The sequence below is a fragment of the Lineus longissimus genome, chromosome 3, assembly GCF_910592395.1.
Source record: "Lineus longissimus chromosome 3, tnLinLong1.2, whole genome shotgun sequence".
NCBI lineage: Eukaryota > Metazoa > Nemertea > Pilidiophora > Heteronemertea > Lineidae > Lineus > Lineus longissimus.
The window spans coordinates 26,885,569-26,900,224 of NC_088310.1; the positions used below are offsets into that span (position 1 = coordinate 26,885,569).

Below are 14,656 nucleotides of genomic sequence, written 5' to 3' on the forward strand. Positions count from 1 at the left end.
ACTTCCCAAGCGAAGAAAGAGAACCATTATCCCTCCTGAACACCTCGATAGGCTCGAAGACTTATTCGAAGAGGAGCAGTGGCCTTGTCGGGAGGTAAAATCAAAGTTAGCAGACGAACTCGGCCGCAGTGAAAATTTCGTCAATATCTGGTTCCAGAACAAGCGAGCTCGTGTGAAAAAAGAGCAAGGGAAGCGGGTTCAATTACTTTTAGAACAGACAAAGGGAATCATTAATATACCAACTGATGGGAAACTCCCTCTTGAAGAAGCCCAACGAATGCCAAACGTAAAAAATGCAACTTGCCGTGCAATTTTTCTTCGAGGTTCAGTGAGGCCATCTACCGGTAAGGCAAAGGACGAAGAACGTCTGGAAAAGGTGTCCTTGGTTGTGCCATCGGACATGTTGGAAGAGAAGAACAAACCAAGACATGCTGTAAAAGAGATATCGGCAGAGAGTCATTGTAAAGATAGCGATGCTCCAAAACCAGATAAAGTCGATCAACCAAGTGAATCTACAGCAAATATTGCAGAGAAGGTATGATTGTGAACGCAAGTGCTTGCTTCAGGATGCTAAACAGCCCACCATAAGAGAGAGCCATACTCGCAGCTGGCCTTGCAGCGTATAAAAAGGTGCCAGAACTGCATTGTCTTATTATATCATATGTATCACCTGTAAACATTGAAAATGGTGATGGTATTATAGACACAAAAGGCGGTGCGAAATGTCAGTGGAGGACAGAGATGGTAATCTTACTGCTTGTGCTATATTTATACTATCATCATATTAATCACTATTGTATATCAAAAGGCATATTCCAATGGTAAAATTTCTCTATAATTTCAGCAACAAATGGAACTGTTAAATATTCTTGAGTGCGCGGAGACACCATCACAACCAGAGTTGTGCCCGGCTGTCCTCGCGCCGAAGCGTCATCTTTCCTCAGTCCCCATGACGACAGGCCCCTCGACCCTGTCTACACCCACTCTCTTCCAAAGCGTAGTTAGGATGATCGCTGTGGTAGAAGGAGGGATACTCCAGCCTGGTGAATTGGCTTACGGTAACACCATCAGTAACGCCCTCTACGGAGTGCGGCTAAAAGACAATGCTAGACTGATCTATGATAAAGACGTTGGATTTGAAGTTCGGCAGGAGGTATAAATATCTGTATCAGAACAAGAATATAATCAGTACGAGAATAAACAAAGACTTGTCTTTATTTATTTACCACTAAGCGCTTCAAGCAGCGTATATCATCACCCACGACCTTTGTTATCACACCGCGTGGCCCATGGACAAATAAAAGATACTAGCATTGTACCCGTGGCGCAGGCAGGTTCAAATGGGCTATACCTTGAATAGATTGAATTGCAATGAAAATCTAATGAAATATCACTTGGCTTCTGTGAGTGGTAAGGAGAATTGACAGTGTCCGATTAAAAATCCCTCATTACTGCTCCGCTGAAGTTAATTACCGAATATAAACATAACGTTGCATCAGGATAAAATATCACCTGCAAACGTGCAAAATTTCGAGACGAAACACTACCCCCAAATGGCACTTTATCGAGCCGCCTTATAGTATTATGATATAGATGTGCAATGTACGCGCCACGACATGAGACGCTTATGTGGAGTTAGACTGTTACTAAATGTACTTGCTTGCTGCTATCTTTCAGCGTTATCAAACAATGAAAACACGCAGATGGGAAAAAACTCAAAAACGTTACACCTGTGTAAGTAAGGTAGGCCCGCCTGCCCTTGTCATTTTCCAGGCCAATGGAAGATCTGAGGCTTTGAAAATACATGTCAAGGCAGTACTTAATCCCTAACAATGATAACAATTAGTACATGGTAGTAATTGCTTGGCCTATTATGCTGTTCTACTTATTTGCCCGTCTGTACACTTTATACAGTATATACGACAAGCAGGATCGAGCTATACCGTTCTACTTATTTGCCCGTCTGTACACTTTATACAGTATATACGCCTAATTCCTGTTTCGCCTATTCCTGTTTCGCCTATTCAAATGTATTGCTTATGGCCGCTGGACACGGTCAATCATTTTCATCAAACTTTTTCATCAATCTTTTTGGTCAAATTTGTATGTAGAGGGTCCCGCCATACACGGTCAATCATTTTCATCCAATCATTCACAAAATGGCTCCCGTGCAGTCAAGACTGCTTGTGGCCGTTGCTGCGTCAGCTGCCGTTGCTGCTATGGCAATAGCCATGGCCGCATTGAAGAAGAAACGACGACGACGACGCCGATATTGGACACGGCCATGGATCCTTCGAAGAGCATCCAAAGGGGCATATGCCATGCTAAACGAGGAGCTCAGGCTGGAAGACCCCGCTTCTTACAAAAACTATCTGCGTATGGATGAAGAGATATTTGCTGATCGTTAAGAAAGAGCAGCTTCTGGAACCACCATACGGTTGGCTTGTGCACATCCTTTGCCGCAGCACCACTTCTTTTGGTCTTGTTTATCTTCTCCATTTCCCTAGCAAAGTTGCTACGTAGCCCGTTCATTTTTTTCTTCACGTCATCAACCGTGCAGTCACTCTTTTCCTTGCAGACATCCTCAAGTACCTCTTGGTAGGCCAGTTCCTTCTTAACGCGATTGTGGTACAGGGCATCTTTGGTGTTGTATAGGATTGGGTGGGCCCTATACGACTCTATCATGATTTCCACTGCCCTCTGCGTCCAGCCCATGTTGTCGTCTATGAGAGGCAAACTGTGGAATCTAGGCCTTGCATTACAAACCCGTCAAATTGCATAACCACCGTCATCATGAAGGAGGAATGGACCATCATTGATTTCGGTGAACCCACGAACAATTCAATTCAATAGGGTTAATTGTTCAATAAATATCCATGCCCGATGTACACGGTCAAATTTTATCAATTCGTCATTCAAAAATAGGACCGGCTCTATTCCATCAATCTTTGATTGATGGAAAATATTTCATCCAATTTCCCACCATACACGATCAATCTTTTCGGTCAAATTTTTTTCATCCAATTTTGAGGGATCGTGTACAGCGGGCATAACCTCCCAACAGACGTAGGAATATGAACCGTCCCTCACTGACCGACCAAACCCGAGGAGAGCCACATATGTACGCATTGACGAACGCATGTTACGCCTCAAAGAACAATACGTCAATGGAGAGAGGGACATAATGAGTTACGTTGATGCCATCAGTTACCTTGTCTGACATAATAGTTTTTACTGTGTGTCAGTATGGTCCTATGGTCCTATGGTCAAATAAGTTTACATATTAAGAGGTTAAGAGGTCAGTTTTGTATCAAGGGAAAACACGATTGACAGGTAACACAGCCAAATTCTGAGTAATATCATTATTGGAGAATATATTATATCATAGTGCCATGTGACATTAGCACTGACAACATTAATCTGCGTATTTGAGTCAGGTTGGTTTGTTTTTCTTTCTAGAGCATATTTCGGTTCTTAAAATGACTTGTCAGACGATACCACTTTTCTTCAAAGTTTCACCACAATTACTGCAAGATAATGGTAAGTTTCTTTAAAGCGCTCTGCAAATGAGCGATCTTCTTATGTTGCGACCTGCGAAGAGCGAAACAAAGATCGCTCGTCTGCGGGTAACTCCATGGTAACCCGTTCACGAAATACGTCAATATATTTTGATTAAAAATACAGGCCTATCAAATTATTGAACTAGAAGCTTTCACCTAAATTCATGCTCCGTCGCATGACCTTCAGGGGTCAATGCGTTCGCCACTTCCTGTGGTCCTCTAAATGACATCAAATAGTAGAGATTTTCAAAATCTGGGCGTCACTTGTCCTGCGTCGATGTATGAATTCGACTTAACTGTTTTTTAAACAAATCTGCAGGCAGAAATGTAATGTGGTATCCACGCCATTGAATTGAAAAAGGAGGTTGTGATCAGACGAGATTGTGCTCATTAATCTTTCACCCAATTTTAGCTTTTGAAAAAGACCTGTACGAGATTGGCCGAATCTGCCTCGATGACGTAGCGACGAGACAAGACGTCAACGTGGAGAATGGAGACAGAATTATCGTCATGATCAGTAAAAACACCAGGTGAGCTATGGACATAGTCTAGTAATGGCGAACATGATAAGTAACCGTCACTTCTTTTATTCCATTTATCAGGGATAATAATCATTAGAGAAGTTGTATCAGCTGGAAAGTGATGGCACTTGATCGAATTTGAATTTAAGATTTATACCTTTCCATGAACTTTCAATAGATCCATTAACGTAGATTTTAAGGACATACATCACAGGAATTTGCTAGAACGGGTCGCGTTTTCTTTTCTTCTAGTCACTTGACGATGCGGGTGTACGCAGCCCAAGGAACCGTCACAATTGACGTCAATTACATGTGTGTCGGAGAAACAAAGGATAATTTTGAAGCCCTGGTGGTAAGAGGCGTTGGATTCCCTGCAGAGAGGGGCAGGGGTGGCTCTGCAGGTCGAAATGTGTAAATAGCCTTCAAAATCGATACACACTTGTTTCCAAAACCATAAACCGTGTAAAACATCTGTCATTTTATACAAATCCGACTAGGGTAATTTATCGATGTCGGAAGTTATTTTGAGGAACTTATCAAACAGCGAAACAAAAGGTATGCAAATAGCATTCCGCGAAGATGACGTCACTGCAGCTGCTGCCCTCTATATTACCCCATCGCTGAATTACAGGCAATGGTCGGACAAAATGCGGTTTCGTAATGGATTCAGGCTTTCTGACTTGGGCAGTTAGATTCAATCTGGCACATGTCCGAGTGTTGGAAATACTACATAATTGTGTTCTGAATATTTCTCTCTCTGACTCTATGGTATCATTCATGCTAAAAACAATGCAGGGTCAAAGATAATTTACTTTCGAATAAGCTCAAATGCGTAGAAATAAGTAACTTCGCGGCAAAAAGATCAGTTTTTAAATCGAGACTAGATCAAGCTATTGCACTGGGCTTATTCGTGCGTCTTTAACTTGCATGTCGTTGAACTAGACATTGACACTTTTTTTACAGAAAGTCAAAGAGCAATATGCATTGGAAGGAAAAGGGGACACTTGGCAAGAGGTAGGTTATTGCATGTACCGATAAAACGTACCATTCTGTTTGGTTTAAATGATGATTACATCAACCCTGGGGTGAAATGTTGGGGATGTACAAAAGGAGAAATCCAATTAGGGGATTTATTTAACACCCGAAGACCCAATGAGCAGTCAAGTTGTTTCCTTCTGGTCTTGCCCAAAATATTGTTCAGAACAAACTAATCTTGCATTTTCATTGATGGGTTTCTTTTATCTTCAGTTTATATTAAATCGACTGGAAGATCGTGTACGAGAGTACCTGGGGGACAGGTGCCTTAAAATGGAAACGTAAGTTGCTGACGTGATCTCACATCCCAACTTGGTTGCAACTCGGTCCTCTTGTTCGTATATTACAAGGAGGAGTCTTTGAGGGAACATGACGTATGAACATGATGTCGAAAGGTATAATGATCCTCACAGCGCACAAAATAGACTCAAGACGAATATTTGCGTCGTGGAAAAGGTTCTCTTTGTGACCCTTAATTCACAACGGATCGTCGCCACGATCGTGTCCGTGACCTATTGAAACCATTGGAATCATGTTAAGAGCAGGTATGGACCTCAACTTTATTTCGAGAATACACAGGCCGATGTTGCCTGGCTTGCTGACGCACATATCAACATATCTTTTTCTTTCAGTCTCAAAGTACCGATCCGTCGGGGTGATGCCCTGTGGACATACAGCCGTACCACGGCAGAGCGTGTCATCGAGATGGAGTACGACGAACTCGTCTTCAGTTCCTTCTCCAAAATGCAGAAAATACAGATATACCAGTGTCCATTGAATGGGAACGTATTGTACCTTGATGGTGAAATAAGTAAGTGCATCGTCGGTTTTCGCAAATCCCCCGAAACGCCAACGTGAACGCCTATTTCATTGTTCGACCTCCTGATTGCGATGCCAAACAATGGGATAGCCGTTTACATTGACGTTTCGGGTGCTTTGCTTTTCCATTGTTCGACACCAGGCAGAATTCTATTATACCGAGTGTTGTACATGCTTCCCGAATTCAAGTGTGTTGGTCAACCATGACTATCTCCTTTGTCCCTCCACCATAAGGCCTAGTTTCCCCTTATGACATCACTATTTCGGACACTAACTTTTTCCCCCTTGTCCGTCATTAAAGGCATTCAAGTGTGTTGGTCAACCATGACTATCTCCTTTGTCCCTCCACCATAAGGCGTAGTTTCCCCTTATGACATCACTATTTCGGACACTCAGCCCCTTATTTCTGGAAGGGTGTATGTATTTCATAAAACTTCCACCTTTCAGGGCCATCTTGACCCTCAAGTTTTGAATCCACTCCGCCGACCCGGACTACGGATGGAGTCCGTCTGGCGGTTCAGAATGCCTGAGGGCGAGCTTGTAGGCGATGCTGATCATCGGCATAAAATGTACATTTTCTTGAACCCGCTTGTCTTGCAGTGCAGTCTGAAAGAGACAACGAGTTCAACGAGCTCAATTTCGGCATAGGAAAGCACAAGAGAAATGACTACAAAGGGAAAGATGTGCTGCTCCTTGGCGGAGGAATCGGAGGTGGAATACACTCTGTGATGCAAGAGGAGCCTAACATGGTGGTCATGTGCGAGGTGGGAACAAAACGGCGAACATAACGATTTATTTTCTGATCTCAAATTGTGCCTGGCATGATCGAACACTGTATTTACGATGTCTCTTGATATTTCTACAGTAAAAATAAGTAAGACATATACTCTCTGTTTGAATAATGTAGATGTGGTTTCAGTGGCAAATCTCCGCGGCAATATGTAAAGTAGTAAGTGAGTAAAGTCACTTCCTGTGAATGAGACAGCAATGATTATCTATCAGGCCAAACGTGTATCGCATTTCACTTCATCCACATGATTGCCACAATACTTTTCCCTGAAATATCGTCATGGTCTTTCCAGATTGACGAGGAAGTGATTGCCGCAAGTCGCAAGTACATGAGGAAAGCGTGTGGAACATCATTAGACACAATGGAGGGACCGCACCATAAGGTACGCATTCTCAATGCAGCTAGGGAGTGAAAGTTTTTTCTCTGCCAAAACAGATTGGTATATTGGGATACATCCTGAGATCCTGATCAATTGAAAAAAATCACGTTTATGGTTCCAGGTGGTAATTATTGAGTTGACGCGTTTTGCATTGTAACTCTCTTTTTTTAATCAGATCATTGTCGGCGATGGTCTCAAAGTTTTGAAGGACGCGGTGCGAGATGGCGCCAAGTATGACTTCGTTGCGGATGATATGTCCATGTTTTTGGTAGACCCGGACACAAAAGGTACGTTCTTATCATTCTCCATCAGGAGCTGCGGAGGAGTCTTATTTCGACTTCATGCGCGAATGATCCTTTCCATCGATGTGAAGACACGTAACCTAACGTGATTTGCCGGCTCTGTCACTGTCTATAAGCTGATAGATGCACTATATACGCAGGTCGTTCTTGTTTCGTTCGAGTACCCGCGCCGAACCATTCGTTACCAGAGAGGTTACAGTGCGAGACTTAGTTCTTGAAAACGGTAACTCCAGTCTACTTGGTGAAAGAAATGAATCCAGTTGGTGCAAAGACTGCAATGTACATCCTTTAATTCCAACCAAAACGGATACAAAGTGGCCAGAAGAGACCATGTGGAGCCTGGGCATGCACCATTTTCTTATTTTTTTCAGAGAGAAACATTGATGTTAAATGGAGGAACGAAACAGTATTGAGCCTGTCGAAACAAGTCCTCAAGCCCGATGGCATATATCTGCAGGCGGTAAGTCGAAATTGATTACCAATAGAGCAACTGGAACACAAGGATTATAACTGTCAACATATACGAAGACAAGTCAGCGGTCCTTTTCAGTCTCTACAAAACTTTTTTCCGACTGCTAGGTAGCCCTTCCCATGACTTCAAGCTAAAACTTGCGCTGTGGTGGTTCTCGATTTTGTTCACACTGAGTGAAGCCATCAACTCTCGGTCATGGTGGCGTTGGAGAGCCTATTGCGGATTGTTCACAGCAATTAACTTTTTTGGTACTTATTCCAAGTATATATACATGTACTGTAAAAATCTTCGCTCTCTGAGTCTGTACCAAACACATTCTCGATCTTGTCCTTGCAGCTTGACCCCAAACCGACCTCTGTCCACACAGATTTTAAAAGTGCCGTCAAGGCGGTGGGTGGCGTGTATACAGTGCGAGAGTGTATGTGTATACCATCATTCCTTGAAAAGTATCCTTTCGTCTCGATCCTGAAACATCTTCTGCTTCAACGTTTGCATCTCCATTGGGCTTTACGGTAAACACATTTCACGAACCGCTCGATGCTAACATTTTGACATACTTTTCTTTCCTTGACGAAACCAAGCTACTTCTTCTACGAGGTGACTTTCCCCGAGGCCAACGACGGGTCTGAAGCACGATGAACCACTGTATGACGATTTTCCCAGAGGCCGACGACGGACGCACCACAGGCAAAATGAACTGTAGTGTTAATTAGGGTAGATCATTTATACCCCGGCAATATAGTTTTTGACATATTTCTGTGTCCGTTTCAGGCAATCTTTGCTAAGCGTTTATTTTATGAAATGCTGACATGTGTACCGTCGAGAATAAAAGTATAAAATGCATGAATTTAAATACTCAATTTATTGTCCGTGGCAGTGTTAGCTAATTTTGTACTTGCGGTTTACCATTGTTTGACACAGAACGAAAGTCCGTGTCCACAAGCTCGAACACATCGGACACCATGGGGGGACTGCTTTATAAAAAAACGAAATAAAAATTGAAAACTATATGGCCTGCAGGGAACTTTCACTTTTCATACTTGACATGTGGATTATCGTGCATGTTTCAATTCTAACCGCATGAGACTGGATTAGGGGCCTAAATAACTGCTAGTTATAGGCCCGAACTGAAATAAAGGATTATTGTATAAAATAAAGCCGAAAATAAATTGTTTTTTGAGCTGTGTTTACATTTAAGTAGAGACACAGAACACATCGAGAATGGTGAGTACATGTACCTTTATTCTGTATAGATTCAGTGTGTTGTCATGTCAATTTCGCACTTTTCACTTCCAATATCCTCTGAAAACAACACTGCAACGTAACTCGCATACATTTCATGTTCTTAGCCGTCAGTTTTAGTCATGTTATGTCGATATAATGTGCAGCTGATGATGTCGGTGGTGGGGGAGGGGTTCTCTATGATATCACAGAATAATCAAATGGTCGAGTAATCCATTGATGAAGGTTTTATATCATATCAAACCCAATTCTCGGGTCTTATTCACCAATTTGTTATCATTTTAGGCAGAAGTCCTTACTGTGAAGGAAATAGCAGGTGGGTATCAGGGCAATTTTACTCGAGAAATCATGCATAGATTTGAGATTTATCCTTGTTTTAATGATTGTATACTTGAGTGTGGGTACCACGACCACACGTTCTCATTACTCTGCGAACGCCCAGCAAACTCATTCAAACTTCACGCTGTTATGTGTATATATACACTTCGCTGGTCTCTTCTCAGCTGACTTCTTCGTCCCTAACCTTTAACAGAGTTCAAGGAAGCGTTTTCCCTGTATGATCGGGATGGTGACGGGACGATCACTACACGGGAACTTGGCACAGTCATGAGGTCACTTGGTTACACCCCATCAGAGGCTGAGCTACAGGACATGCTCAACGAGACGGATTCTGAAGGTGAGTATGCACTCTTCAAACATATGCCAAATGGGTCGTGGTTGTGCTCTAGATATGAACACTCCCTTTTGAAGGAAAAGAGTTTAGGACTGACCCACAATACAACGACACTAACGACTTTACTAACGACACTAGGGATGCTAGGGGGCCAAATCTCATCGCTCACGTCGTCATGAATGGCCACGTCTAATGTGCTGCGTTTGCACGATGCAAACATAATGGACCAAAAGTACGACCGAAAGATCTGGACCGACTCGATCCGGATCGATCTCGGTTTGATTTGGCCTCGATCGTGTGATCGACCTTGATCGGCATGTAGAGACATCGTCGTCATATCTGCTCTGTCAGCCTTCAATAAATCCACTTCTTCTTGCGGTAACCCGTAATTTCAGGCGATGGGGAAATCGACTTCTCCGGCTTCCTCTCACTCATGGCCAGGATGATCAAAGACGATGACACGGAATTTGAAATACGCGATGCCTTCAAGATCTTCGACCGCGAAGGCAACGGATATGTTAGTACTTCCGACATGCGCGCTGTGATGATGAATCTCGGTGGCAATACGATAGTTGATGACGAGGTTGAAGAGATGATACGGGAGGCAGATGCGGACGGTGATGGAACAATCGATTATGAAGGTGAGGGCGATTCTCTGTTGATGATGCTGTCAGCATGCATCGTTAAAGAAAACTACTAAAACATAACCAACCTTTGAAACCAACCAAAATCGCGCCTACCAAAAGCACGTAAAGCAATCCAAGGTAAAAGCGTCATATAGTGTCCACAAAGTTCCGCTGAAATAGAACGAAATTGTTTAGGCAACATCAGCAGATGTCTGATCATTAATTTCCAATGGTTGCGAACATCCTAAAGAAATGTTGATATCATGGATACACATAAGCTATTGTTTCGTTTACTGTCCGTAAGCGATTGGACCAAAAAGTTACCATCACCCTGTCCGCAAGAGGTTTCCACTGCCGTGGCAAGTTTGACTAAACTATTTAGGCCTTTTTTCGAGTTGCCTACTTCTTCACAAAATTTTTTTCCATTCTAACAACAGGCTCCAATTCCTTTTCAGAGTTTGTAAAGATGCTGAATGGTGGGAATTGAGCTGGGGCTCGAAAGAATGTGTTGGAAGGAAGCAGTGCTTGCCCCAAAGCTCGTTTATAATGGACGATGTATTTCTTCATTGATGCACTCTCTGAGCAGTCCAAACACTGCGGGCCTACATATCGTTTTCATTTTTTAAACACAAAAACTGTTATTAATCCTTGTACATGTGTACTTGGTTAAATTATTAAATAAAAAATCAATTGTTCAAAGTTTTTTTCTAGTTTTTGTCTTAACTGAAGGAGTTAACCTGGTGACTACCGCGGACGTAAGCTCTGATTACGCTAGGTGCACGTACCTGTGCGCGTTCATTTTCTCAACGTCGCTAATGTCATACTCCATCTCTTTCCAAAAACTACCGGCGGCGGCTCAGTTGGCTGCGGGTCGACTCCGTGACTTACGACGATAAGCCAGCTAATACCAATCAAAGTTGCCTAGCGGACAATTAGGCTTACCGACTTATCGTTTCCGCAGATGCAACAAATTGCCAAAGCTGGATCAGCGCTACCCGATCATTTTCGACCGAGGATTCGGAACTATGATGCTGAGCATATTACAGGGACCGCTCTGATGGCACAACGATGCATTTTGGCGACAGACAGGACAGAGTACGTATATTGTATATAGGATCAAATGAAGTTATGACCCTTTCCGGCTGTGATTTGAAATATGTCCGTTCGTTACGTAAGTACAAAGATGATCTAGAATGTTGCGGCGTAAATGAATGAGGACAGGACTTGATCACACCTGCACATACATGACATACCTTTTTTCGTCGTTCTTACGGATTACGAAACCTGCTTAAGCTTCTCCGAGGCTGGCCAGGCAGAGGCAACGGACGCTGGCGACTTCCTTCACCACTTTCTATTACATGAGCAAAAGCAAACTTCCGTAAAAAGGAGATTTTGAAATAATATCATCCACAAACAAAACAAAGAAAAGCCTGTATCAAAGAAAAAAATCTCGCCGAAAGATTTTCTTTGAAAAAGTTTATATCGTTTGACTCAACAGGCGCACCATGAGAGAGAACAAATATTTCATGATATAGATCAGATGCAAATGAAGATTCTGACGCTTAAGCAGTCTACAAATGCATTAACCATCAGAGAAACGCGCTACACTGCTAATATGTTAGAGCTAAAGCTATATGATAATATCTGCTAGCCTTTCCTGAAATAAATAACCAATTGTATTAAGAACTTATTACAGACAATAATGGAAATACCGTCTTCTTCTGACAATAAGCTGGCTTGCCGGCTACGAATCCGCCTTTATTGGTAGATGCTAAGCAAAGTCAGAAATCTGGCCTTAACGCCTGTCTATTCTTTTCTTTAATGGAGGTTAAGTAGCAGGCGTAATGGGGATCAGTAGCAGATTGACTGCACAGGGCGGCTTAGCCCAGCGCTTCCTTTGTCACAAGCGGACTTTGATTCTACCAGCTACCAAACTATAGCAATATGATTATTTTTACACCTTTAATTCCCTGCTTTCTTTTCCCATCTTTACGCCTGACATTTGACTATCGGGAGGCAGGGAATCCGGCGCCTGAACAAAGCAAATCTTTGCAGAGGTGATCAATGTATAGGGGGAAACCTTTGTTGGAGAGCTTACCATCACGCTAAGATACGACTCCAGTCTAATCCTGCATGTTGCATGGCTTTGACTCGAAATAAATCTTTTACACCCCATAAAGAAATGCGATTCGTATATTGTCTTTTAAACACGATTTAGTGACATAGGTATTTGTTTTCCAACTTTGTTTGTTATTGGTGTAGGGGCCGGATTCTAAAGGTGACAAACGGTTTCGTTTATTGATGTAAAGATAATATCTAATTGATAATTGCCTTTACTGAACCACCTCAAATCCTTCCTCTTGCGTCAGCTACTATATCTGAGCGGGAGGCGGCGCCACTAGTACTAGCTGGCACATGGGGGTCTACATTTTCACGAGCGCGGTCGCTTCGATCTCCCGGTAGGACATCATTCAAAAAACAACAAAGATTCTGTGGTTCATGATCGATAACATTATACTGAAGGCAGCGTTAACGGTTTTATATCAGACTGGGATCGGTTTCCTTTTGAAAACCATGTCTTTCATTTCTTCTTCCAAAAAAGACTGAGGCCGCTACGTTCAGCTTGTCCGTCGACGTTGACCATTCCCATAGTGAGCATTTTCAGGAAAGGCCACACATTCATGATTAACTGTCACGTAAGGTGGCGCCACATTAAAACTCCAACACCCATTTTTCCCAATTCAGATACACCGATATTGAAACAATAAATTCCGGCCTGAACTTTTTACGTGGATATCACTAAGAAGATTTGTTCAGTAACTGTGCATAAAGACGGTAAAAGTCACTAGCTTAATGCCGGTTTGGGCTTTTAAAGGATTTGTTGAGCATTCGAATTGTCGCAAGAGAAAGAGTAATCTTTAGCTAAAGTCCTCTGCCAATAACATCTGGGCAGGATTACCCCCAGCGATTATTAGGCATTATGTCAGCAACGAGAAAAATCGCTAGCTCTGACTCGACGTCAAGTGACATGACAGAGGCGAGGGTTTTTTAACTTCCTCCGATCGGGCGGTTCGGATTATGGATTGTCAGTATGAAATACTAGCGATGAGGGTGCTTAGAGATGGATACTGACTGTGTGACGTTTGCTCGGTCTTGTTGACAATGGAAAACGATGAAGGAATCTTGAGGCAGTCTGGGTGATTAATTCCAGAAAATTATTTAATCAAGGCGCTTTTCACCAATGAATCACAGGGTAGCCTAGTATACATGTGCATATAGGATCGAAAGGGAAGCTCAATGATTTGTTCCCAGATTGCATCCAGTTGTTGGTATCTAGAAAAAAACCTACATTTCTCGGCGATAAGATGGTAACTTCTCTTGAGGTCAGCTCTCAACTGTCTCCAGGGCGATATGGCATGGGATTCTGTCGCACAAGGACATTTCTTTGGACTCATACCGTTCCTACATGCTTAGCCTCATCGTGAGCGACCAAAATGAGTTTCGACGAAAAGCCTCAAGCAATCTTGGACAGAGGGCGCTGACTTGTTACATTTGAAGCGTTTGTTTTGCTTCGAAGCAAAGATGTCGAATGCTCCTGCAGTGTCTCAATTTCTGCGTGGTTGAGGGCAAGCGGGGCATCAAACCTACCATGAGATGGGATTGCATGGCGGTGGCAGCTCTGGCCCCGAATTCAGTCGAGGATATTGCTGCTGCTGCTGATAGCTTGACAACCAAACGAACAATGTTTCAAATCCAATTAAAATGGGATATTACCTCCAAAGTAACTCCTAGCGGATGAGAAAGCATCAGCTAGTTATACCTGAGGCCAGGATTAAACCTTGCTTGCACAATAGAACATAATAATAGGATAATGGAGAAGAATTAGGATGGTAAATGGCGCACTTGTTTTCACTGATGCTGAGGAACATTTGTAACCGCTCTGTCTTTATTTCACGATCACGCGCTGATCTTTGACCGGACCACAAGGCGCGCCAAGAGGGAAAGATGAATCCGGAGGAATAATTTATAGTACAATGAGGGAATAATCCTGTAAAATCGATACGATAGAATACATTATGCATGTATTTTTATTTTCTGAGGTAGGCATGCATCATGGCCCACCCAAGCGATGAATTTTTTGCTAGTCCACTTCGCAAAGAAATTTTGCATCATCAAAAACTGCAATCCTTATATCACTAGGCGCCAACTTCACCATTGCTTATTTCCCTTCAAAATT

At 42.7% G+C, this 14,656-nt stretch overlaps 2 protein-coding genes across 4 annotated transcripts; both read left to right on the forward strand.

Annotated features, from left to right (window-relative positions):
• Positions 1 to 1,863: 1,863 nt before the first annotated feature.
• LOC135484462 (spermine synthase-like) lies at positions 1,864 to 8,795 on the forward strand. Of its 3 annotated transcripts, none has more exons than XM_064765965.1 (13): positions 1,864 to 1,961; positions 3,460 to 3,540; positions 3,973 to 4,090; positions 4,334 to 4,433; positions 5,045 to 5,095; positions 5,330 to 5,397; positions 5,749 to 5,927; positions 6,536 to 6,699; positions 7,018 to 7,107; positions 7,280 to 7,391; positions 7,778 to 7,866; positions 8,215 to 8,324; positions 8,460 to 8,795. In XM_064765965.1, the coding sequence occupies exons 1-13, from the start codon at positions 1,874 to 1,876 to the stop codon at positions 8,515 to 8,517; spliced, it is 1,308 nt and encodes a 435-aa protein (XP_064622035.1). In that variant the 5' UTR covers positions 1,864 to 1,873; the 3' UTR covers positions 8,518 to 8,795. The 3 variants fall into 3 exon arrangements, with proteins under 3 accessions (XP_064622035.1, XP_064622037.1, XP_064622036.1); XM_064765967.1 differs by lacking the exon at positions 1,864 to 1,961 and adding an exon at positions 1,967 to 2,030 and having other exon boundaries at positions 8,460 to 8,793; XM_064765966.1 differs by lacking the exon at positions 1,864 to 1,961 and adding an exon at positions 2,468 to 2,824.
• Positions 8,796 to 8,949: 154 nt separating this feature from the next.
• LOC135484463 (calmodulin-A-like) lies at positions 8,950 to 10,958 on the forward strand. The gene is made up of 5 exons (XM_064765968.1): positions 8,950 to 9,102; positions 9,406 to 9,436; positions 9,653 to 9,796; positions 10,189 to 10,434; positions 10,875 to 10,958. Exons 1-5 carry the CDS (start codon positions 9,100 to 9,102, stop codon positions 10,904 to 10,906), a joined length of 456 nt encoding a protein of 151 aa, XP_064622038.1. The 5' UTR covers positions 8,950 to 9,099; the 3' UTR covers positions 10,907 to 10,958.
• Positions 10,959 to 14,656: the final 3,698 nt, after the last annotated feature.

Bases quoted from the DNA above. Each gene is read 5' to 3' on its own strand.
- LOC135484462 (XM_064765965.1), top strand. From the start codon at position 1,874: ATGCTGTTCTACTTATTTGCCCGTCTGTACACTTTATACAGTATATAC. The intron at 4,434-5,044 runs GTAAGAGGCGTT...CTTTTTTTACAG, and splicing joins ATAATTTTGAAGCCCTGGTG to AAAGTCAAAGAGCAATATGC. The intron at 7,392-7,777 runs GTACGTTCTTAT...TATTTTTTTCAG, and splicing joins GGTAGACCCGGACACAAAAG to AGAGAAACATTGATGTTAAA.
- LOC135484463 (XM_064765968.1), top strand. The intron at 9,437-9,652 runs GTGGGTATCAGG...AACCTTTAACAG, and splicing joins TACTGTGAAGGAAATAGCAG to AGTTCAAGGAAGCGTTTTCC. The intron at 9,797-10,188 runs GTGAGTATGCAC...CCGTAATTTCAG, and splicing joins CAACGAGACGGATTCTGAAG to GCGATGGGGAAATCGACTTC.